General features: G+C 40.6%; 1 protein-coding gene across 1 annotated transcript in view; it reads right to left on the bottom strand.

The window, feature by feature from the left end:
- Positions 1 to 2,147, bottom strand: part of LOC131939316 (putative sodium-coupled neutral amino acid transporter 11) — a 57,674-nt gene extending 55,527 nt beyond the window's left edge. Inside the window, exon 1 of the mRNA XM_059297540.1 lies at positions 1,756 to 2,147. Within this exon, the coding sequence (XP_059153523.1) occupies positions 1,756 to 1,797 (42 nt within the window). The 5' untranslated portion in view covers positions 1,798 to 2,147. The remainder of the gene's footprint in view (positions 1 to 1,755) is intronic.
- Between the last annotated feature and the right edge of the window lie 17,372 nt (positions 2,148 to 19,519).

Below are 19,519 nucleotides of genomic sequence, written 5' to 3'. Positions count from 1 at the left end.
TTTTTAAAACTCACAACCACGGATAATATTCGCTACTACTATAAACGCCATTATTGTATAGTTAGGATGAGGGTTTAGGTTAGGGTAAGCTGTTTGAGGTAGGACAAGGGGTTAGGATAGGGGTTACAGTTAGGATAAAGGTTTTGAGCTAGGATACTAGTTTTTATGTTAGGATAAGAGTTTTTAGGTAAGGGTTTAAAGGTTAGTATAAGGGTTTTTTTGGTTAGGATAAGAAATTTTAGGATAGGATAAAGCTTTTGGGTTAAAATAAGGGTTTATAAGTTAGGATAAGGGTTTTTGGGTTAGGATAAGGGTTTTTGGGTTAGGATAAGGGTTTTTAACTTAGAATAATGGTTTTTGGGTTAGGGTAAGGAGTTTGGTTCAGAAAGGGATCTGGATCATGACAAGAGTGTTGGGTTAGGATAAGGGGTTTGGGTTAAGATAAGTGGTTTAAAATAGAGATTGGATAACGTTTAAACCAAGGGTTGTGGTTTGGATCAGGGTAGAGATGCGGCAAAAACATACAATGAATAACAAAGGCGGTTCTTTATGCAATACATATTAACAGTAGCGTAGCGAGGGGGGGGGGGGGACATATGTCCCCGGGCGCCGACCTTAGGGGGCGCCAAAATGGGTTGGAAAAATAAATTGAAAGGTTGAGGGGGGTGCAAATTGAAAGTTTGAGGGGGGTGCAAATCGAAATCTCGAGGGGGGGGGGGTGAAAATCGAAATCTTGAGGGGGGGGGGGTGCAAATCGAAAAGTTTGTCCCCGGGAGCCGGGAAGGGTCGCTACGCATGTGCATATTAATTATAATAGCCCCAGCCTAACTAACTAGCGCCTGTAATCGATGGGACCTCGGCATGTTTTGAAACAAACGGCCGTGAAGCGCTCGTCGAGACAACACACTGATTAATTTAAACACGCGTGCGTGTTGTGAGCTGTTTGTGAAGCCATCTTGAACGGTAATGGCTTGAGGTGACCTTTCAATGGAATGTAAACAAACAATGTGGAAAAGGGGGCGGGGTCAAGTAGTGGGTCATTGCCTTATTGCGTGAGTGGGGGTTAGGGGCGGATGTTGGTTCTTATTTCCTCGGGGATGGGTGGGTGTAGGGGGGGGGGGGGGGGGGTAGCGGACTCTTATTAAATGTAGATTACTCTCTTCATTACCTTGTGGGGTGGGTAGGAGTAGGGGCGGATGGAGGACGCTAAAAGTAGTTTGGGGACTCATTACCTTGTGGGGTGGGGGTAGGGGGGGGGACGACGCTAAACGTGGGTCACTACCACATTCCCGTTTATCAACTTCTGCCAAACTGAGAACGAATCACAGTGTTTATGTTTTAACCTAAAACTCGAGGAATGTGTGTGTGTATGTGTGTAAGGGTGCGGAGTGGTAATTGACTAATGACGTCATATAAAAAACATGTGCACTGAATTTAACTTAGACGTGTTATGCATCAAGAAGCCTGTTCTAAACAGAATTATATTGAATAGAGAGATTATTAGACAACTTGCGTTTTAAATCAGACAGTTTAAAAACAATTATCTTTACCTTTTTTTAACAATTTTCCTCCAACGCATCTTTAATAATATAATTATTAAATACTTAAAAGGACTTGTAATAAAAATTAGTATAAAAATAATCATTGGAAGTGAATTTTGAAATCGATTCTATAATACCAGTAATCCTATATTGTATTACATAAATATGCAGCTAAATTTTAACTTAGTAGATAAAAAATTCTTTTTTTACTTACGTGGCTGTTGCCGAGAATGTACGTGCCTTCGTTTTGGGCCATTTTACAGCGCACGCTAATCCTAATCCGCTTAGAGTTGAGAAAAATCCAGTGCCCGAGCGGGATAATCCACAAGCTCTTTGTTCAGTCAGATAATCCAGTGTCAGAGACTTGGCTGTGGTTTAAACCCCCGGCGCGTGAGATAATCTTGGTTAGGCTGTGTGTGAGTACACCTGAGTTTTCTTGTAGGCGGTGAGTGTGAGTACTGTTAGTGCAGGGTACATGAGCAAGTCCCCATGACGGGAGAGTTCTGAGTTGCAGAGGCAGTTGTTGAATGGCCCAAGTAGGTGCTGTTGAGTGGCCTAAATCACTGTTGTTGAATGGCCTAAGACAATCTTGATGAATGGCTTATATTACTGTTTATGAATGGCTTAAATCACAGTTGATGAATGGCCCAGTCCTTGTTGATGAATGGCCCTCTTCACTGTTGCTGAATGGCCAAGTCCTTGTTGCTGAATGGCCCAGTCCTTGATTAATGGCCCTCTTCACTGTTGTTGAATGGCCCTCACTTCACATTCACTGTATGGCCCTCTTTACTCTCGCTGAATGGTCCTCTTTACTGTCGCGGTATGGCACCCCAGCAACTGTAGCTTAACTATCCTAGTCACAGAATGACCGAATCCCTGTTTCTGAGGACAGAAAAATATTTGCAGTCAGCGTGAAAGAGGAAGCGAGAAAAAAAAATCGATCGTGTGTTTATGGGAATCGCCCAAGCCTAGCAGATGATTAGAACTCTCCACATACCGAGCGAGCTGGAACTGCAGAAGAGACCAAAAAAAAAAACTAGGAGAGGGCTGGAATTAGCCGCAATGCCGCGGTCACACAATGCTTCCCCCGCCAACCGTTCACAATGGTCGGGTGAACGTCGGTGGAGGATCGTCTTCAAAGCGTGATTGTGGGTTCACGGAACAACGACTGCGGTCTTTTCTCAGACATCGCCAGCGCCGAACAGAGATCGCCATAGTCGTACACGTCCAGCGATTGACAGAACCATGGAGCGATCGCCAGAACTGTACATAGATCGCCATAGTCGTACACATCCAGCGATCGCCATAATAGACATGTGATCGTCAGAATCGTCCAGGAATCGCCTTTGCCATTCCAAAATAAAATGGAACAGCGTGGCCTAGCGGTAGAGAGCTAGACTGCTAACCCGAGAGTCTCGAGTTCGGATCCTTGTTCAAGTCATTAGAAAGTCCCCGAATCCACCCAACTCTGATGGGTACCTAACTCACGTTATGGAAAGTAAATGCGGCTGGGATAGTGCTGACTACAACTCCCCTTCATATGCTAAGGTCAAGAAACATAAACTCTACTTCATCTGCACAATGGCTCGCTAGGTCTAAAGAGAAATATTTACTTAACTTTTACACAATTCTTCGTAAGCTTTGGACGAAGGTGCACATACACTTCGCCTGCGTTCAGCTAACCTTAAAAAAAAGTCATGAATAAGCTGTATTCATTGATGTCAAGTATATTTTATAGATCAAGTTTCCTCATTACCATAATTTAAAAAATCGAACGCTGACACCATTTAGATACAGCCGTCATGTGTTCTCTCGTTTCGCAAGTCTATCGAGCTCCGCACACACATACACACAGCGACACACACAGGTAAGCCAATAAAGTGCTCACACTCGCCAGGTAAAAAGAAAAAAAAAACGACCCGACCACTTCCATCTCAGGAGGTTTATAAATTTACTTCCCCCCCCCCTTTTTTTTTTGTTCGGGTTACGTTAAACTTAATGCTATGCACCAGATAGATACATCTCTGTAGTCAATTAAATAGTCGAGACAAAATTCGATAGCATATGTTACCATGTGATAACCAAATACTAGATATGATATAAGTTACAATGTGTGCTCATAATATACTGGTGGTTTTAGGTTGAAAAGGGTTAACTAGATAGAAGTTTTGTTTTAATGTGTGCAGAATATGCTGGTAGTTAGAAAAAGTTAGAAAAGGGTTAACTAGGCAGGAGTTTTGTGTCAATGTGTGCATGGAATATACTGGTCGTTTTAGGTTGAAAATGGTTAACTAGGCAGGTGTTTTTGTTTTCATATGCGCAGAATATGCTGGTAGTTTTAGGTTGAAAGGGTTAACTAGGCAGGAGTTTTGATTCAATGTGTGTATGGAATATACTTGTGGTTTTAGGTTAAAAAGGGTTAACTAGATAGGAATTTTGTTTTTATGTGTACAGGGAATATATTAGTAATCTCGTTTTGTGTTAACAAGATATTATTTTTATTTCAAAGTCTTCTGAATTTAGGCGGGGTCTTGGCTGAAAAGGGTTAGCAAGAAAAAATAGACACTCTTTATAGTGGGTGGTAGGAGATTCTTGAAGAGAAAATGTCTGGCTTTAGGTAAAGACGTAACCTCATTGACGGGTATTTGTGAAGAGTAAAACTAATGCATAAGGCATACCTATGATGTCATGCTCAGCAGGTACTTGTCACGTCATGCTCAGCAGGTGTGCTTGACGTCAGAACTGATCATAACATTAAACCTAACGTCTGACCATAACTCTCATTACAGGCTACTAACAACCTAACACACCTTGTCAGAAGTGTCTAATATTGTACTCAAACACATGCATCAAACAAGATACATGAATCTTCTTACCGGCGATTTCACTCCTAAAAAAATATCATACTAACTCTAAATGCGTTTTTACCTGATTAGACATTTTTAAACATACCACTCAATCTCGCGATGACTAAACTAATGAAATAATTACATTAAATTAGACAAGCGCACAATGCACTAATTAAAAAATTAGAATAAATTAGACAAACATACTAGTTTAAAAATTATAATAGACACACACAATGCACTAGTTTAAAATTTACAATGAAATAGACAAATAGGGCCCTACACCATGCACTAGTTTAAAAATTAATGAAATAGACTAACACAAAACACACTAGTTTAAAAATTACAATGAAATAGACAAACACACAATGCACTAGTTAAAAAAAAATTACAATGAAATAGACAAACACACAATGCACTAGTTAAAAAAAAATTACAATGAAATAGACAAACACACAATGCACTAGTTAAAAAACAAGGTAATTAAAAAGTCTAGTGACAATTTTAGCGCAATTTCCTTATGTTATCTAAAAATAGCTCTGTCGTAGCGTAAATCAAGAGCAGGGTTAGTAAAACCATTGGTTAAAATACATGTTTTATTTACAATAGAGTTACATGACTAAAAACCATTGCGCGCCTAGCTACTGAACGTGATGACGCAGCCATTGAGCGCGATGGCGCAGCTATTGAACGTGATGACGCGTGTGGTGTGGTTGGAAAAAATGCCTACTAATTCGGTCCAAATTTTAATTAATTAAAAAATTTTTTTGTGACCGAACGAAAGGATATTTTTTAAAACTTTCTTCGGCAATATTGTTCTAAGTTATGGCAGGAATCGATTGGTAAATGTTTCAAGTCGCTAAGTGGTCTGGTTGCCGAGATATGGGCCAAAAACTGCTTTTTTTCGAGGTTTTTTGGCTTTTCCGGGAAATCCATGAAAGAAACCCGGAATTTTTATGGCCTATGTTCATCCTCGTAACTTGCTTAACATAATTACTTTTGGAACTAGTCATCGATATTGCTCCGTTGAGGAGGAGATACGACTTAAAGCTGCGGACACACATCCATCCATCCATCCATCCATCCATTCATACATTCCCAGAAAAGACGAGTTAATAAACGCAATTCTCCAGAATGGAAATTGCGCTAAAAACTACAATCAAATAGACAAACACACAATGCACTAGTTAAAAAACTACAATCAAATAGACAAACACAATGCACTAGAATGCGGGAGAACTCTATCCTTACCTGGCCTGTCCGTATCTCTCTCACACTGTGATCGCTACCTCAACGCCGCAGCGACTGATCGTGTGTTTACATCTAAACTAGACCATCGCGGGCAGACGCCAACCACGACACTTATTGATTGGTTACAGAAGCTAGAGGCAGTTCCGGTTGCCAGGTTTTATTGCAATCTGTGCTTAAATTGTTCGACTTATTTTTATATAGAAACACAGCGGTATTTTTCTGTTTGTTTTTTTTTTACAAAAAAAAAATCGAATTCAGAGTTTTGAAAAATAATGAAAAAATATCGATTACTTTAAACGCAAATTAGCTATTTAAATTGATTACATTGAAAGATTAAAGTTACAAAATACAAAAAGTATAGTAAAAAAAGGAAAACTTCACTTGAAGTAAATTATTATAAAACAGTTGCTTAAAATGTAGTTTCTATTTAAAACATTATTTCTCATAAATTTAAAACGTGTTAAAGCTAACGTTGCTAGAATATACACGTAAATAGAAAACATGTATATGATATGGGGTGGGGTGAGTGTGGTGGGTGGTGGGTGGTGATTGGTGGTATGTAGTGAGTTGTGTGTGGTAAGTTTTGAGTGGTGTGTAGTGTGTGGTGGGTGGTGATTGGTGGTATGTAGTGAATGGTGTGTGGTAAATTTTGAGTGGTGTGTAGTGTGTGGTGGGTGGTGATTGGTGGTATGTAGTGAATGGTGTGTGGTAAGTTTTGAGTGGTGTGTAGTGGGTGGAGATTGAGTACCATCAGTGGTATGTGGTACGTGATGAGTGGTCAGTTATAGACCAACCAGCAACATCACAAGACAGGCACTAGATTGGAATCCCCCAAGGAAAGTGGAAAGAAGGTAGGCCAAAGCAAATTGGAAAAGATCAATTGTCAGTGAAGCAGAAGAAGCCGGAATGTCGTGGCCCAAACTTGGAGGAATCGCCCAGAACCGAGTTCGATGAAGAGATGTGGTAGCGATCCTAAGCTTCAGAAGTGGCAAACGAGAATGATGACGATGATGATGATAACGATGATGATGATGATGATGATGATGATGATGTTGATGTTGATGTTGATGATGATGATGATGATGATGATGATGATGTTGATGATGATGGTGATGATGATGATGATGATGATGATGATGATGATGATGATGATGATGATAATTAACATACCCGTTGAAGAAGTTGGATTTTAAATAAATTGTGAGGAGGGAGGTGGGGTTCGTAATAAGCTATTGTAATTTAAGCTGGGCTAAAAATAAAATCAGCCGGCGCCCCATCACCCCCCCCCCCCTACCGCTCCGAGGAACCCCATACTTCCGCGTGGAACATGAACATGCATTGTTCTAGAACATAATAAAACACCTGTTACAATCTAATTTTCATCTCATCAGATATTCCACAATTTTGATACGCTAATACATTAAATTGTGATGCTGGTTATGAGCGGTGAAAAAAAAAAAGAAAACATCGATCTGCTTGAGATTTTTGTTTGTTTATAATCTCGGCAATGGTACAGTTAAACCGCAGGAAGATAATCTACAAACGGCACCCCGTCAAAAGAGCGCACGACAAAAGAGCGCCGACATAAGAGCGCAGACAAAAGAGCGCCGACATAAGAGCGCCGACATAAGAGCGCACTAATTTCCCGACAAAAGAGCGCCGACATAAGAGCGCAAACTAAAAATCGAAAAACCATAAACAACATCGTTCAGCATTTTCATCCGTCCTCGGCAGCCATCTTTCTTGCAGCATCTCCATGTCGTACTTCCATCAGCATTTGCTCTGTCCGGTCTATATATGTAGCCTTCGACCAATATAATAACCTTCCCTTTCTGTAATTCGATCTTCTCCATGTTACTTGGGTTAGAGATATTTTCAAACTGCATTCATAACATATTAACCATAATATATAAATAAAGACGTTGTTCTCTCGCCGATTGTTTAATTAAAACAAGTGTTAACCGTGTCATATTCGTTTAGCGTATAACATGTGTTTTTTTAATTGACTGCGCTCTTATGTCGGCGCTCTTTTGTCTGCGCTCTTTTGTCGGCGCTCTAATATTCGTGGTGGTAATGTGGGTTGATTAGCACATAAGATTTTGTTGGTGTTCATACATGAGGGTTATCGATCCTGTCTTGGACACTAGCCAATGATGTGGGTGTTGTTGGGCTATAGAGGTGAAAGAAAAGCTTTATGTTTGCTTCTGTGGTTGGTTGGGTTTGGTTTAAGTTTGAATCTTTAATTGCTTGGTTTAGGTAGTGTAAGATTAAGAAGATAATGGGTTAGGTTCAGTGTTTCTTCCGGATTTTTTTCTCCTGAGGTTGGGGGGTACTTGATATTTTTCGGGGGGACGGTCTACATTTTCCGGGGGGGGGGGGACACTAGTAGAAGTTTATGTTTACTATATAAATTCCATCTCGTTCAGGGTGGGGGCGGTAGACTTCCAGAGATGCCTGGAAGAATCTCTGGTTAGGTTTAAGCTTATACCTTTAATTTATGTCTAAGAAGATAATGCAACAATGCAGCGAATGTGAAACTCATTAGGCTGAGCTTAGTCTGGAGTGATCGTAACGAGCAGTATAACAAGAGCAGTGGGTCCCATGGTCGTATAGTTAATGATTGAACAGGGCATCAAACTACCTCTTTAACAACTGGGCAAGATTTTTAAAGCATTCTGTTTTACTAAACGTATTTTAACGCTATTTAGATCACGAAGATACTATAATTTCGGTCAGTGGCGTAGCGAGGTCGGGTGTCACCCGGTGCGGCACTTAATGGTGTCACCCCCCAGAGGCGTAGCGACCCTTACCGGGGACAAATTTTCGATTTGCATCCCCCCTCAAACTTTCGATTTGCACCCTCCCCCTCAAGTTTCGATTTGCACCCACCCTCCCCTCAAACTTTCGATTTGCACCCCTTCAATTTGCGACCCCCCCCCCCCCCCTCAAGTTTTTCTCTATATATTTTGCTATTTTTTGCCTTGGTGTCACCCCCCTAAATGGTGTCACCCGGTGCGGTCCGCACCCCCCGCCCCCCCCCCCTCGCTACGCCTCTGATATCGGTTGTGTTCTGTAGTTGAATAGCTGGGGACAATTTACCAGAAGCGACAACTGCGCACAAAGCCAAAAGCTAAAATCCAAATCCAAATTTCCCATTGACCGGTTGCACGTGTGGACGATTGCCTACAAGCCAAAAGCCGGAAATAAAATTTCCCGTAGATTATTAGCACCAAAGGACGATTGCCCACATAGTGAAATACCCGTAACTTGATAGCAAGTAAAAGCCTACAGATAGAGATGTGTACACATGATTAAAAAAAAACTAGTCAACGCGTTGCTCGCTGTTTAACATCATGTCAGTTGAAGAACACACTTAACTTTGTCGTTAACATTTACAAACTATACTAAACCTGTGACATTGCACATGTTTTAACATAAGCGTATTGTACTGCTTAGGGTTTAAACTCACGTCGATATCGATTGCTGAGTTAAAAACACATTGTGTCCCAAGTTTTAAAAAATTGATCAGTGGGAAATTTGAGATTTTATATTGATTTCTATAGGCTGTAGGAAAGTTTTAGGGTAAGAAAAAAAACCATCTGATTCATGCTATTCATGATATATATATATATATATATATATATATATATATATCCATAATACATCTTTATATATGCATCCATATATTATATATATATATATATATATATATATATATATTATGTCTGTATATATATATATATATATATATATATATATATATGTGTGTGTGTGTGTGTGTGTGTGTGTGTGTGTTTGTATGCGTGTGTGTGCCGGATTTCTCCATTACGACATGTGTTAAAGCCGCCATTGATGCGCCAGCTCTCTGAACTTGTGTAACCTTACAAGATAAAGAAGAGACGACATCCACAAAGTGATCTGATGAAACCAATTGGCCTGAAATGACGCTATTCATGATATATATATATATATATATATATATATATATATATATATATATATATATATATATATATATATATATATATATATATATATCCATAATACATCTATATATATGCATCCATATATTATATATATATATATTATGTCTGTATATATATGTGTGTGTGTGTGTGTGTGTGTGTGTGTGTGTGTGTGTGTGTGTGTGTGTGTGTGTGTGTGTGTGTGTGTGTGTGTGTGTGTGTGTGTGTGTGTGTGTGTGTGTGTGTGTGTGTGTGTGTGTGTGTGTGTGTGTGTGTGTGTGTGTGTGTGTGTGTGTGTGTGTGTGTGTGTGTGTGTGTTTGTATGCGTGTGTGTGCCGGATTTCTCCATTACGACATGTGTTAAAGCCGCCATTGATGCGCCAGCTCTCTGAACTTGTGTAACCTTACAAGATAAAGAAGAGACGACGTCCACAAAGTGACCTGATGAAACCAATTGGCCTGAAATGACGCCCTCCATTAATTTTAAAACGGATGCGTGTCAGTAAAATAAATATTTAATAACTGCAAATATTGTTTATAAGTTTTTTTTTTCTTGTTTTTTTTTTTTTTTTTTTTTTTTTTTTTTTGTAATGCTGTTTTTATACAGAGTTATCGGACCTTGTTATTGATTAGTTTACAAACACTGCATGTTGTTATTGACTTACTCAATCAATATTTCGCGGTTTAAGTCGACAATAATTTTAACGGAAATACATAGCTTAAATCGGTAACAATATCCATAGCTGAATTATTGAATATATTCTCTAGTGAAATAGATACTGTAAAATTGTAAACATATTTTGAATTTTTGAGTGCAGTGTAAGAATTTTTTTTTTCGTCTCCTGAGTAGCAATTTAAAACAAGAGTCGGTATGGAGCTGTATGGAGCTGTGGAATTAATGTAAAAATAAATAAAAATAACATTTCAATAAATGTAGCCTATAGGATTTTAAAAAAATGTAATTTAGCAACTCCACGTGCGTACTGGGCAAAAGCTAGGCAAATTAATTAGTTTCGAATTTCAAGAAAAATAGAAACACCACACGATCCCACCGATTAGATTTCAATGCACGTACAATCCGACCAGCATGGCATAAAACCAATTTTTCTTCTCTAATTACAATATAGATTGGTATGCGGACAAATTGTGCGTGGGTTGAATGCAGAAAAAAATGTAAAAAAAAAAACAGTGTTCTGTTTTATATGAAAATTTAATTAATTTTCTTTCGCCGAGATTTTTTAGAGCGTATTTTTTACCGCAGTATCAACAACAGAGTATGGTGTATTGTGATTAATGTGTATGTTACAACCGAAATCCAAGCCTGGCTAGTTCCCGCAGAGGCCGGTCATTTTTGGAAAAAGCCTGAAACGTTTGGCCAATGCCCAATGAGCTAGCCATTGACAGTGTATTTCTAGATTTGGCCGGCAAATTCGCGAACACACTTTGATCTGGGGATAATGGTAGATAGACGGGAATTAGTCGCATTCGGGCAAATGTCCATTTGGGCATTTTTCACATTCGGGCAAATGTTCATTTGGGCATTTTTCACATTCGGGCAAGTGTCCATTCGGGCATTTGTCGTATTCGGGGTAGTGTCTGTTGAGAAAACGTCCCATAGATAGACATAAAGCCACGAAACTCTATGACTGAACAGAGGTGATTTTAGTTGGGTCAAGTTTCTAGCAAATACAAATTAGGGGCAGGTTACACCCAAGCGTATCCCCCATATCAAAATACCATGGGAGAATCTAAAAAGACATCGCATGCAGGTCGGCATATTTTTCTTATCTAAACATAACCCTTAACTTACCTGTAGGCCTAGGTAATAAGCATTCTTTGTCGATTGCTTTTAATCATAATTTTTTCCACAGATAAATCTTTAAAACATCTAAATAAAAATCAAAACCACATTTTTTTTTTCCATTCACTGAACGAAATTATGTTCTATTTTTAGAACAACATAATCTGTCTTTCAGCAACATCTGTAAAGTAAAAAAAGAAGTCTGACCACCACCCCCCACCCCCTCCCCCCCCCCCCCCCCCATCCCCATCTCCATGACCGTGTTATCGCATTCAATATTTAATCATTATAACGCTAACGGCTATAGCTTTAACAATCGATCCCTTGTAAGGTAAGGGACGATAACTCAGTTGAACCCAAAGTGTTTGTCTCAGCCGTATGTGTAAATTACATTTGTTTGTCGCCAGCTAGGATTTCTTTTTTTTTTTTTTATTTCGCGTCGTTATTGGGTTAAGAACGCGTTGGAAAATTTTACGGAGTAATAAAGTGCAGCCAAGAATTTGTAGCATTGTTTCTTCTATTTGAGGTTATTTAAAAACAGTGATTTTAAGAGTGTTATGCGATGTAGGCCTATTAGGAACTGTTTACATATTACATATCACAAAAAAACAGGACAGTTTTGGCCCATCCGGAATAGATGTAACGTTTAGAAATATTTTCTAAAACCTCCAAATCCCATACCATATACCTATGACAGTAAGAACGTCATTCGTCCCTACCCCCATCAATGACAACAACGTAGATTTATACTACAATCAGTGGCGTAGCGAGGTCGGGTGTCACCCGGTGCGGCACTTAATGGTGTCACCCCCTAGAGGCGTAGCGACCCTTCCCGGGGACAAACTTTCAAACTTTTGATTAGCACCCCCCCCCCTCAAATTTTTCTCTATATATTTTGCTATTTTTTGCCTTGGTGTCACCCACCCCCCCTAAATGGTGTCACCCGGTGCGGTCCGCACCCCCCCCCCCCCCCTCGCTACACCTCTGACTACACCATCTTGGATTTGTACATAAAGATTAATGGGAACCACATTATTGCAGATACTATATCTGGCTACATCCTCAGAACAAATTATCGTAAGGACTTTAACAAAGAATGACTCCATGTACATTGCAGCATTAAACAAACACTTATCCACGAAAATGACAAAGTTTAAGTGTATTAGTATACTTAGTTTGTATTTTCGCATTTTCTGATTAATTTAGGTTTGCCTGTAGTCCTTACTGGGACATAGGCCGCTGACAAGAGCTTTCCAGACGTCTCTGTCCTGGGCTAGTCTCTCCAACTGTCCCCAGTTGAAAACTGCGCAATTGAAAACTACGCAATTTTGTTCGGAACCCCAACCTACTCGGTTCTGGGCGATTCCAGCTGACTACTGATCTTTTCCAAGTTTGTTTTGGCCCAACTACTTTCTATTTTTTTTTTGGGATTCCAGTCTAATTCCCGTCTAGTGTGTACACATGTTAAATTCTCCTATTGTAAACTGTTGTCCTACCATTGCCAATAATGAGTAGTCTGTGATGATGTGTGGCTGATCAATTTTACTCAAAAATTTTGAACAGCCCCTTGCTATATCAAGTCAGTTGCTTTCATTTTTTTCATTGTTTAGGGACTGTGTAGTTATTCAATTATTGATTACATGTCTAATAAGCCGAAAATATGCTCATACTACAAATGTATGCATTAACTACTAGATCTGATAGTTTTGGAAAAATTACTAATTAGCGTTACGATTACGGTAAATTACGTTAATTATTATCGTCAATGTTTTATACTTTAACCACGAGTTATATTTGAACAAATTCATTGGAAACTAAAGAAGTGTAGGCTTTATGCTAGCCTCCAAATTATACCCAAGACATCCAAGCAATAAACTCCATTCCCAAATTTATTCAATTATTTCAATAGCTTCATATATTTTAAAATACAGAGAAATATTTAATCGCCCGATCCCCACCAGAGTTTCTTCCAGGCATCTCTTCGGGGCTCCCCCCCACCCCCACCACCCCCCGCCCACACCCCGAAAAAGTCTACCGCTTCCCACCCCTCCCCACCCCCCGAACGAAATGAAATTTATATAGAAACTATATACTTTTAACAGTGTCCGCCCCCCGAAAAAGGTCTACCCCCCCGAAAATTTCAAGCGCCCCCCCCCCCCCCCCTCCTGGAGAAAAAAGTCTGGAAAAAACAACTGATCCCCACCCAAATATATTCAAACTCCTCAATATATCCACCCCCACCCCACAAAACGCCCAGAACATGATTAACATGTATCGATCAATGAAAACATCTGCATGTGATGTTGAAGTGTTTCCACGTTTGATTTCAATACATCAGAACTTCCTGCTTTTGTTTTTATGGTTAAATCGGACTCTGTTCTGTTTACTAGTTTTAGCTTTGAATAAATTGTCGTTTTTAATGTCAGGTTCACATGCAGAACAAAATAATAAAATATTTAATTAAGTATTACGAGTTATGTTTGAATTAATATAACTAATCTAGATAACGTAAAGGTGGGTCTGTGATATTAACAAATGGATATATAGAGAAGACGTGAGTCTCCTGAATTGAACAATGGTGGCACTACTTTCTGTTGACAGGGATTAAGATTGTCTCTTATTAATCCTAACAAAATCTCAGTCGTGATCGCAACTCAGAATTACATTGCTAATTCGAAAGTCTCGAATTCAAATCCTGGTTCAAGTCAAGTCAACGTCAAATAATCCACCCAGCTCTGAAGGGTACCTAATCCAATATGAGGAAAGTAAAGGCGGCTGAGCATAGTTGATCACACTATCCCTTCATATGCCGAGATCACATAAACAGATGAACTCTACTTCCCATGCTTCATCGACTGTCAGGTTCGAAAAGGAAACTTTATCTAAACTCTGTATCACATCATCCATTGTCTTAAAACACCGGACTCTAGATTTTTTTTACATCTTTCAAGAAAACTTTGACCACCAATAGCCTTTAATTAATTCTGAATCGAATGTATCTTCATATTATAACAAAGGAGTGTCCACACAGCTTCAGTCCATTAGCACTGGTCAATAATACAACCCAATGCATCCACACCCAGCTGTAGAACATAACGTTGGGAGCGAGACTCTCGCCTAGCTGTGAATGTTGAGAGCCAGACTCTCGCCTAACTGTGGATGTTGGGAGCGAGACTCTCGCCTAGCTGTGAATGTTGAGAGCGAGACTCTCGCCTAGCATAATGTTGGGAGAGAGACTCTCGCCTAGCTGTGAATGTTGAGAGCGAGACTCTCGCCTAGCATAATGTTGGGAGAGAGACTCTCGCCTAGCATAATGTTGAGAGCGAGACTCTCGCCTAGCATAATGTTGAGAGCGAGACTCTCGCCTAGCATAATGTTGAGAGCGAGACTCTCGCCTAGCATAATGTTGAGAGCGAGACTCTCGCCTAGCATAATGTTGAGAGCGAGACTCTCGCCTAGCATAATGTTGAGAGCGAGACTCTCGCCTATCATAATGTTGAGAGCGAGACTCTCGCCTAGCATAATGTTGAGAGCGAGACTCTCGCCTAGCTGTGAATGTTGAGAGCGAGACTCTCGCCTAGCATAATGTTGAGAGCGAGACTCTCGCCTAGCATAATGTTGAGAGCGAGACTCTCGCCTAGCATAATGTTGAGAGCGAGACCTCTCGCCTAGCATAATGTTGGGAGCGAGACTCTCGCCTAGCATAATGTTGGGAGCGAGACTCTCGCCTAGCATAATGTTGAGGAGCGAGACTCTCGCCTAGCATAATGTTGAGAGCGAGACTCTCGCCTAGCATAATGTTGAGAGCGAGACTCTCGCCTAGCATAATGTTGAGAGCGAGACTCTCGCCTAGCATAATGTTGAGAGCGAGACTCTCGCCTAGCATAATGTTGAGAGCGAGACTCTCGCCTAGCATAATGTTGGGAGCGAGACTCTCGTCTAGCATAATATTAAGAGCGAGACTCTCGTCTAGCATAATATTAAGAGCGAGACTCTCGCGTAGCTGTGGATGATGAGAGCGAGACTCTCGCCTAGCATAATATTAAGAGCGAGACTCTCGTCTAGCATAATATTAAGAGCGAGACTCTCGCCTAGCATAATATTAAGAGCGAGACTCTCGCCTTGCATAATATTAAGACTCTTGCACATCTGTGGAACATAATGCTGGGAGCCAGACGCTCGGCTAGCAGGCTGTACACAATTGAATGTTTTACATATCATCCGCCCCCGCCAGAACATAAAAGGACATACCTGATGAGCCCAGACATCGAAACAACTGCTTCACTGGTTCTAATTTTCTCGCCGGAGAGAAATTTGCTTGTTTTTTTTTTCTTTCGTAAATCTATTTCTTTCGTTGCTTTTCAGTAGGTACATCTGTCAATGTTCTTAGGTCATTTTTTTTTTTACATTCATCGAGGTTTTAATTTGACTTATTTATTGTGTTTCGGGTTATTTTTTTTTAATCCACCACATTAAACCCTCGATTATTGAACCAGTACCACGTTCGAAATTTAGTTCTGTCACGTAATATTCTATTTGGTAGAAAAAGTAACAGTTTTTCAAAAATCCCGTGATTACATCTTCTAACCACAAGACCACTCCCCCCCCCCACAACAAAAAAATCCATACATACAACCCCCCCCCCCCCCCCTCCCTACCACCCTTTCCGAGGAAAATAAAAAAAAAATTAGCAAGGTTTTGTCCAATGGGAATAGGGAATTGATGTTGTCAATGTCAAAGGGAATTACGACCGGAAAAATTTCGACCACAGTTTATTTTTAAAAAAGTATATCCTTGTAGAATCTAACTATTTTCTTATAATAACAAAGCTACTTAGGTCTACATCGAGAAAAAAAAATCACACTTTGAAACGAAACAGACAGAAAATAAAATACTTTGAAACGAAACAGCCGGAAAAATAAAAAGTCAACATTTGACGCAGCATGAGAAATGTAGCCTTACCAGCTGATTTCCTCCAGAAAACCCGCTCATGCGCACAACTCGTTCTGACATCATCCGACGGATCACGTGACGGATGGTTAAATTATAGGGTCATGAGCACGTCATATGATGTGAGGGGGTAGGTTGGGTTTTTTTTTTTAATTTGACCTAGACTAGTCGGCAATGGCGTCGACTAGTATTTTGCTCATCGTGTTTGTATACATTTGTATTTAAAATGTAAACATAACCTTTGGGTACAGTGTTTTCTCCCAGACTTTTTTTCTCCGGGGGGTGGGGGCGGGGGGGCACTTGATATTTTCGGAGGGGGGGGGGGGGCGGACAACATTTTCCTGGGGAGCGGACACACGGACACTTGTAAAAGTATGTTTTCTATATAAATTCCATTTCGTTCGGGGGGGGGGGGGGGGGGAAGGGCGGGAGACTTTCTTCGCCCCCCCCCCCCCCCCCCCCCCCGAAAAGATGCCTGGAAGAACTCTGTTTGGGTAAACTAGAGGTCATCTTTTTCAGTGACCTCGGTATATGAAGGGATGGTGTTGTCAGTTTTGTGCCCCACCGCCTTTACTTTACCTAACGTGAGTCATACTATCAGAGCTAAGTAGACTCGGGTACGTCATACGGACTTGAATACGGTATCCGAACTCGCAATTTTCATGTTAGCAGTCATGAGCTCTAACATCCGACCATGTTGTACCCTATTCAGTTGTAGCAGAGGCGTAGCGACGGGGGGCGGGTGGGTTCATATATCCCCGGGCGCCGACTCTAGGGGCGCCAAAGTGGGTTGGAAAAAAATAAAAGCTCACTTTAGCTGCAGTTTATAATTATAACTATAAAAAAATATATGATGGTGGGGGGGGGGGGGGGGGGGGGGGGCGGCGCCAAATTGATAGTTTGTCCCCGGGCGCCGAGAGGGGTCGCTACGCCTCTGATTTTAGCCCTACAGACTAGAAGAGAAATTCTATCAATTTAAATGTTCATAATTAAGTAACGACACAGACTACATTATAAATTCTATCACTCGAATAGCATTTGTATAGCATTTAAAAAAAATGCTCCCTGTTTCTGATCACACCCTTCAAAAATATCCTTAGCTACGCCATTACCAGAAAACTAAAAACCGATACACATCAATTCTATATAACATTACTTGGGGCAGACCGCCCCTCCCCCCCTTCCTCCACACCACCCGCCAACTGCTCTGGCACTCGATGCACTAAACATCATTCTTTCTTACAGACATCCGGCATACTCGAGGTAGGGGAAACCCTAGGTTAACAAGGGCATGACAATGCCACGCATGCGCACTAAGACAAGGGGTCGATTAGTTGCGAGTCTTTGATCTTTTAGAATTATTTTTATGTTTCATTGATCGCATTAAGTGTGGACGTAATCACACGCATCACGAGCAGTCATTAAATGGGACGATGTTAACAGAACGTAGATGAAAGGAGTAAATGAGAATAAATTTGAGAAAGATAATAAAAGTGTTTAAAAAAATATTTTTTAAAAGGATAGGCCGACATGTAATTTATTTCATTAGGAAAATCTACAAGTCGAACGGAATGCGTTTGGGGGTGAGGGGTCTTATATTATGGGCCGTCCTATATATCATGACGTCACGCAACAAGGGGTGGAGAGGGTTTCCATCTCTAATAAAGAAAGAGTAATAATTAGTAGATGTGTGTTCCAGACTTTTTTCTCCGGGGGTGCACTCCGGGGGGGGGGGGGGGGAGGCGGACGGCGAACTTAAATTTCCGAGGGGGCGGACACTGTTTAAAGTATATATTTTCTATATAAATTCCATTTCGTTCGGTGGGGGGGGGGGGGATCGGCAGACTTTCTTCGGAGGGGTGTGGGGGGGGGGGGGGGGGGGGGGGGGGGGGGGAAGAGATGCCTGGAAGAAACTGTGTGTGTTTGATGAGGAGGGGTAGTACATTGATTGTAGCTTTCGTACGTTCAAATTTTGGTTTGGCTTGTGTGTTATAAATTTGGTCTTTTGTCAAAACAGGTGCAGGTGACAGGGACCTGGATAATACTGCCTGTCGTCTTTGGCAGCTTAAACTCCAGAGCTTAACCCACTTTGCCTACACCCATAACAAAAAAAAAGGGGAAAAAAAATTAGACACAGAATTCAAAAAGTGCAGTAAAAATAAACCAAAATCTCACCCCGAGGTAACTTCAAACCATCCTTCAGAAAAAAAAAAACTCGAATACGGTTTCGATGTCAACACTGACCATAAACAGCAGGCACAAGTGCCACCGTGACGTCACAGAACGGAAACGAAAGCGGCGGCCTCCAGACGATGAATTATGCACGGCGTTCCACGGCCTTTATTCTCCCAATGAGTTCAGTCCCTTCCTTTCACCGCGGGCCTGCCAAATGACGTCATCGGAGACGGGAATGAATGGCACGTGAAAACAACATTTGGAAATCATTCAATGAGAATCTCCTGTTTAAAAATAGTAGCTGGAATTTAATGGAAAGTTTAGAATTTTAAAATGAGGGACTGTGTGAAGGTTTTCTAGGTCAGGTTTCAATGCAATTAGGTAGTACAAGATAAAAGATTAGAAATTAGTTTTAAAAAACAATAGTTTTCTCTTACAAATGGCAGCATTTAGAAAACCGCTCGCGGGGTAATGTATTCGTAATTTTAGTTTTAAAAAGTATTGGACTAAAGCTTAGGATTACGGTTAATTATTTACTGATTCAAGTCAAAATAAGAATCGATGTGTGATCACGAGTTATCTCCCAGCTTAATTATTTATAATGGAAATGTGCCAGTTATCATTCTCTAGGGAAATAACATATTATCTACATTACTAAATGGATGATCATTGAATATGACTAAAAACGTCTCTATATGATAAATCCTTAAGACTATATTCTGCTCAAGCGGGAAGTATCGCTTTGGTGTGACATATTTTTTGAATAAATGAATAAGTATCACTTACGAATATAGATAAAAATATTCACATACACATAGACAGGGAGCGGCGTGGTAGAGAAAGAATGCATCTTGTTGCTCATTCCATTAGTTCCGTCTACGGACTCAAGGTATATGAGGATCTTTAGCTTGCGACAACAGTCCATCTAGGACAGGGGTCGGCAACCTGCGGCTCGCGAGCCGCATGCGGCTCTGTAGCTGCCAAGATGCG

Source organism: Physella acuta, unplaced genomic scaffold (genome assembly GCF_028476545.2).
Source record: "Physella acuta isolate Inbredline_101_S28 unplaced genomic scaffold, ASM2847654v3 ptg000274l, whole genome shotgun sequence".
Taxonomy (NCBI): domain Eukaryota; kingdom Metazoa; phylum Mollusca; class Gastropoda; family Physidae; genus Physella; species Physella acuta.
Note: the sequence above shows the minus strand (reverse complement) of the source record. Positions and strands in the feature narration are given on the sequence as shown.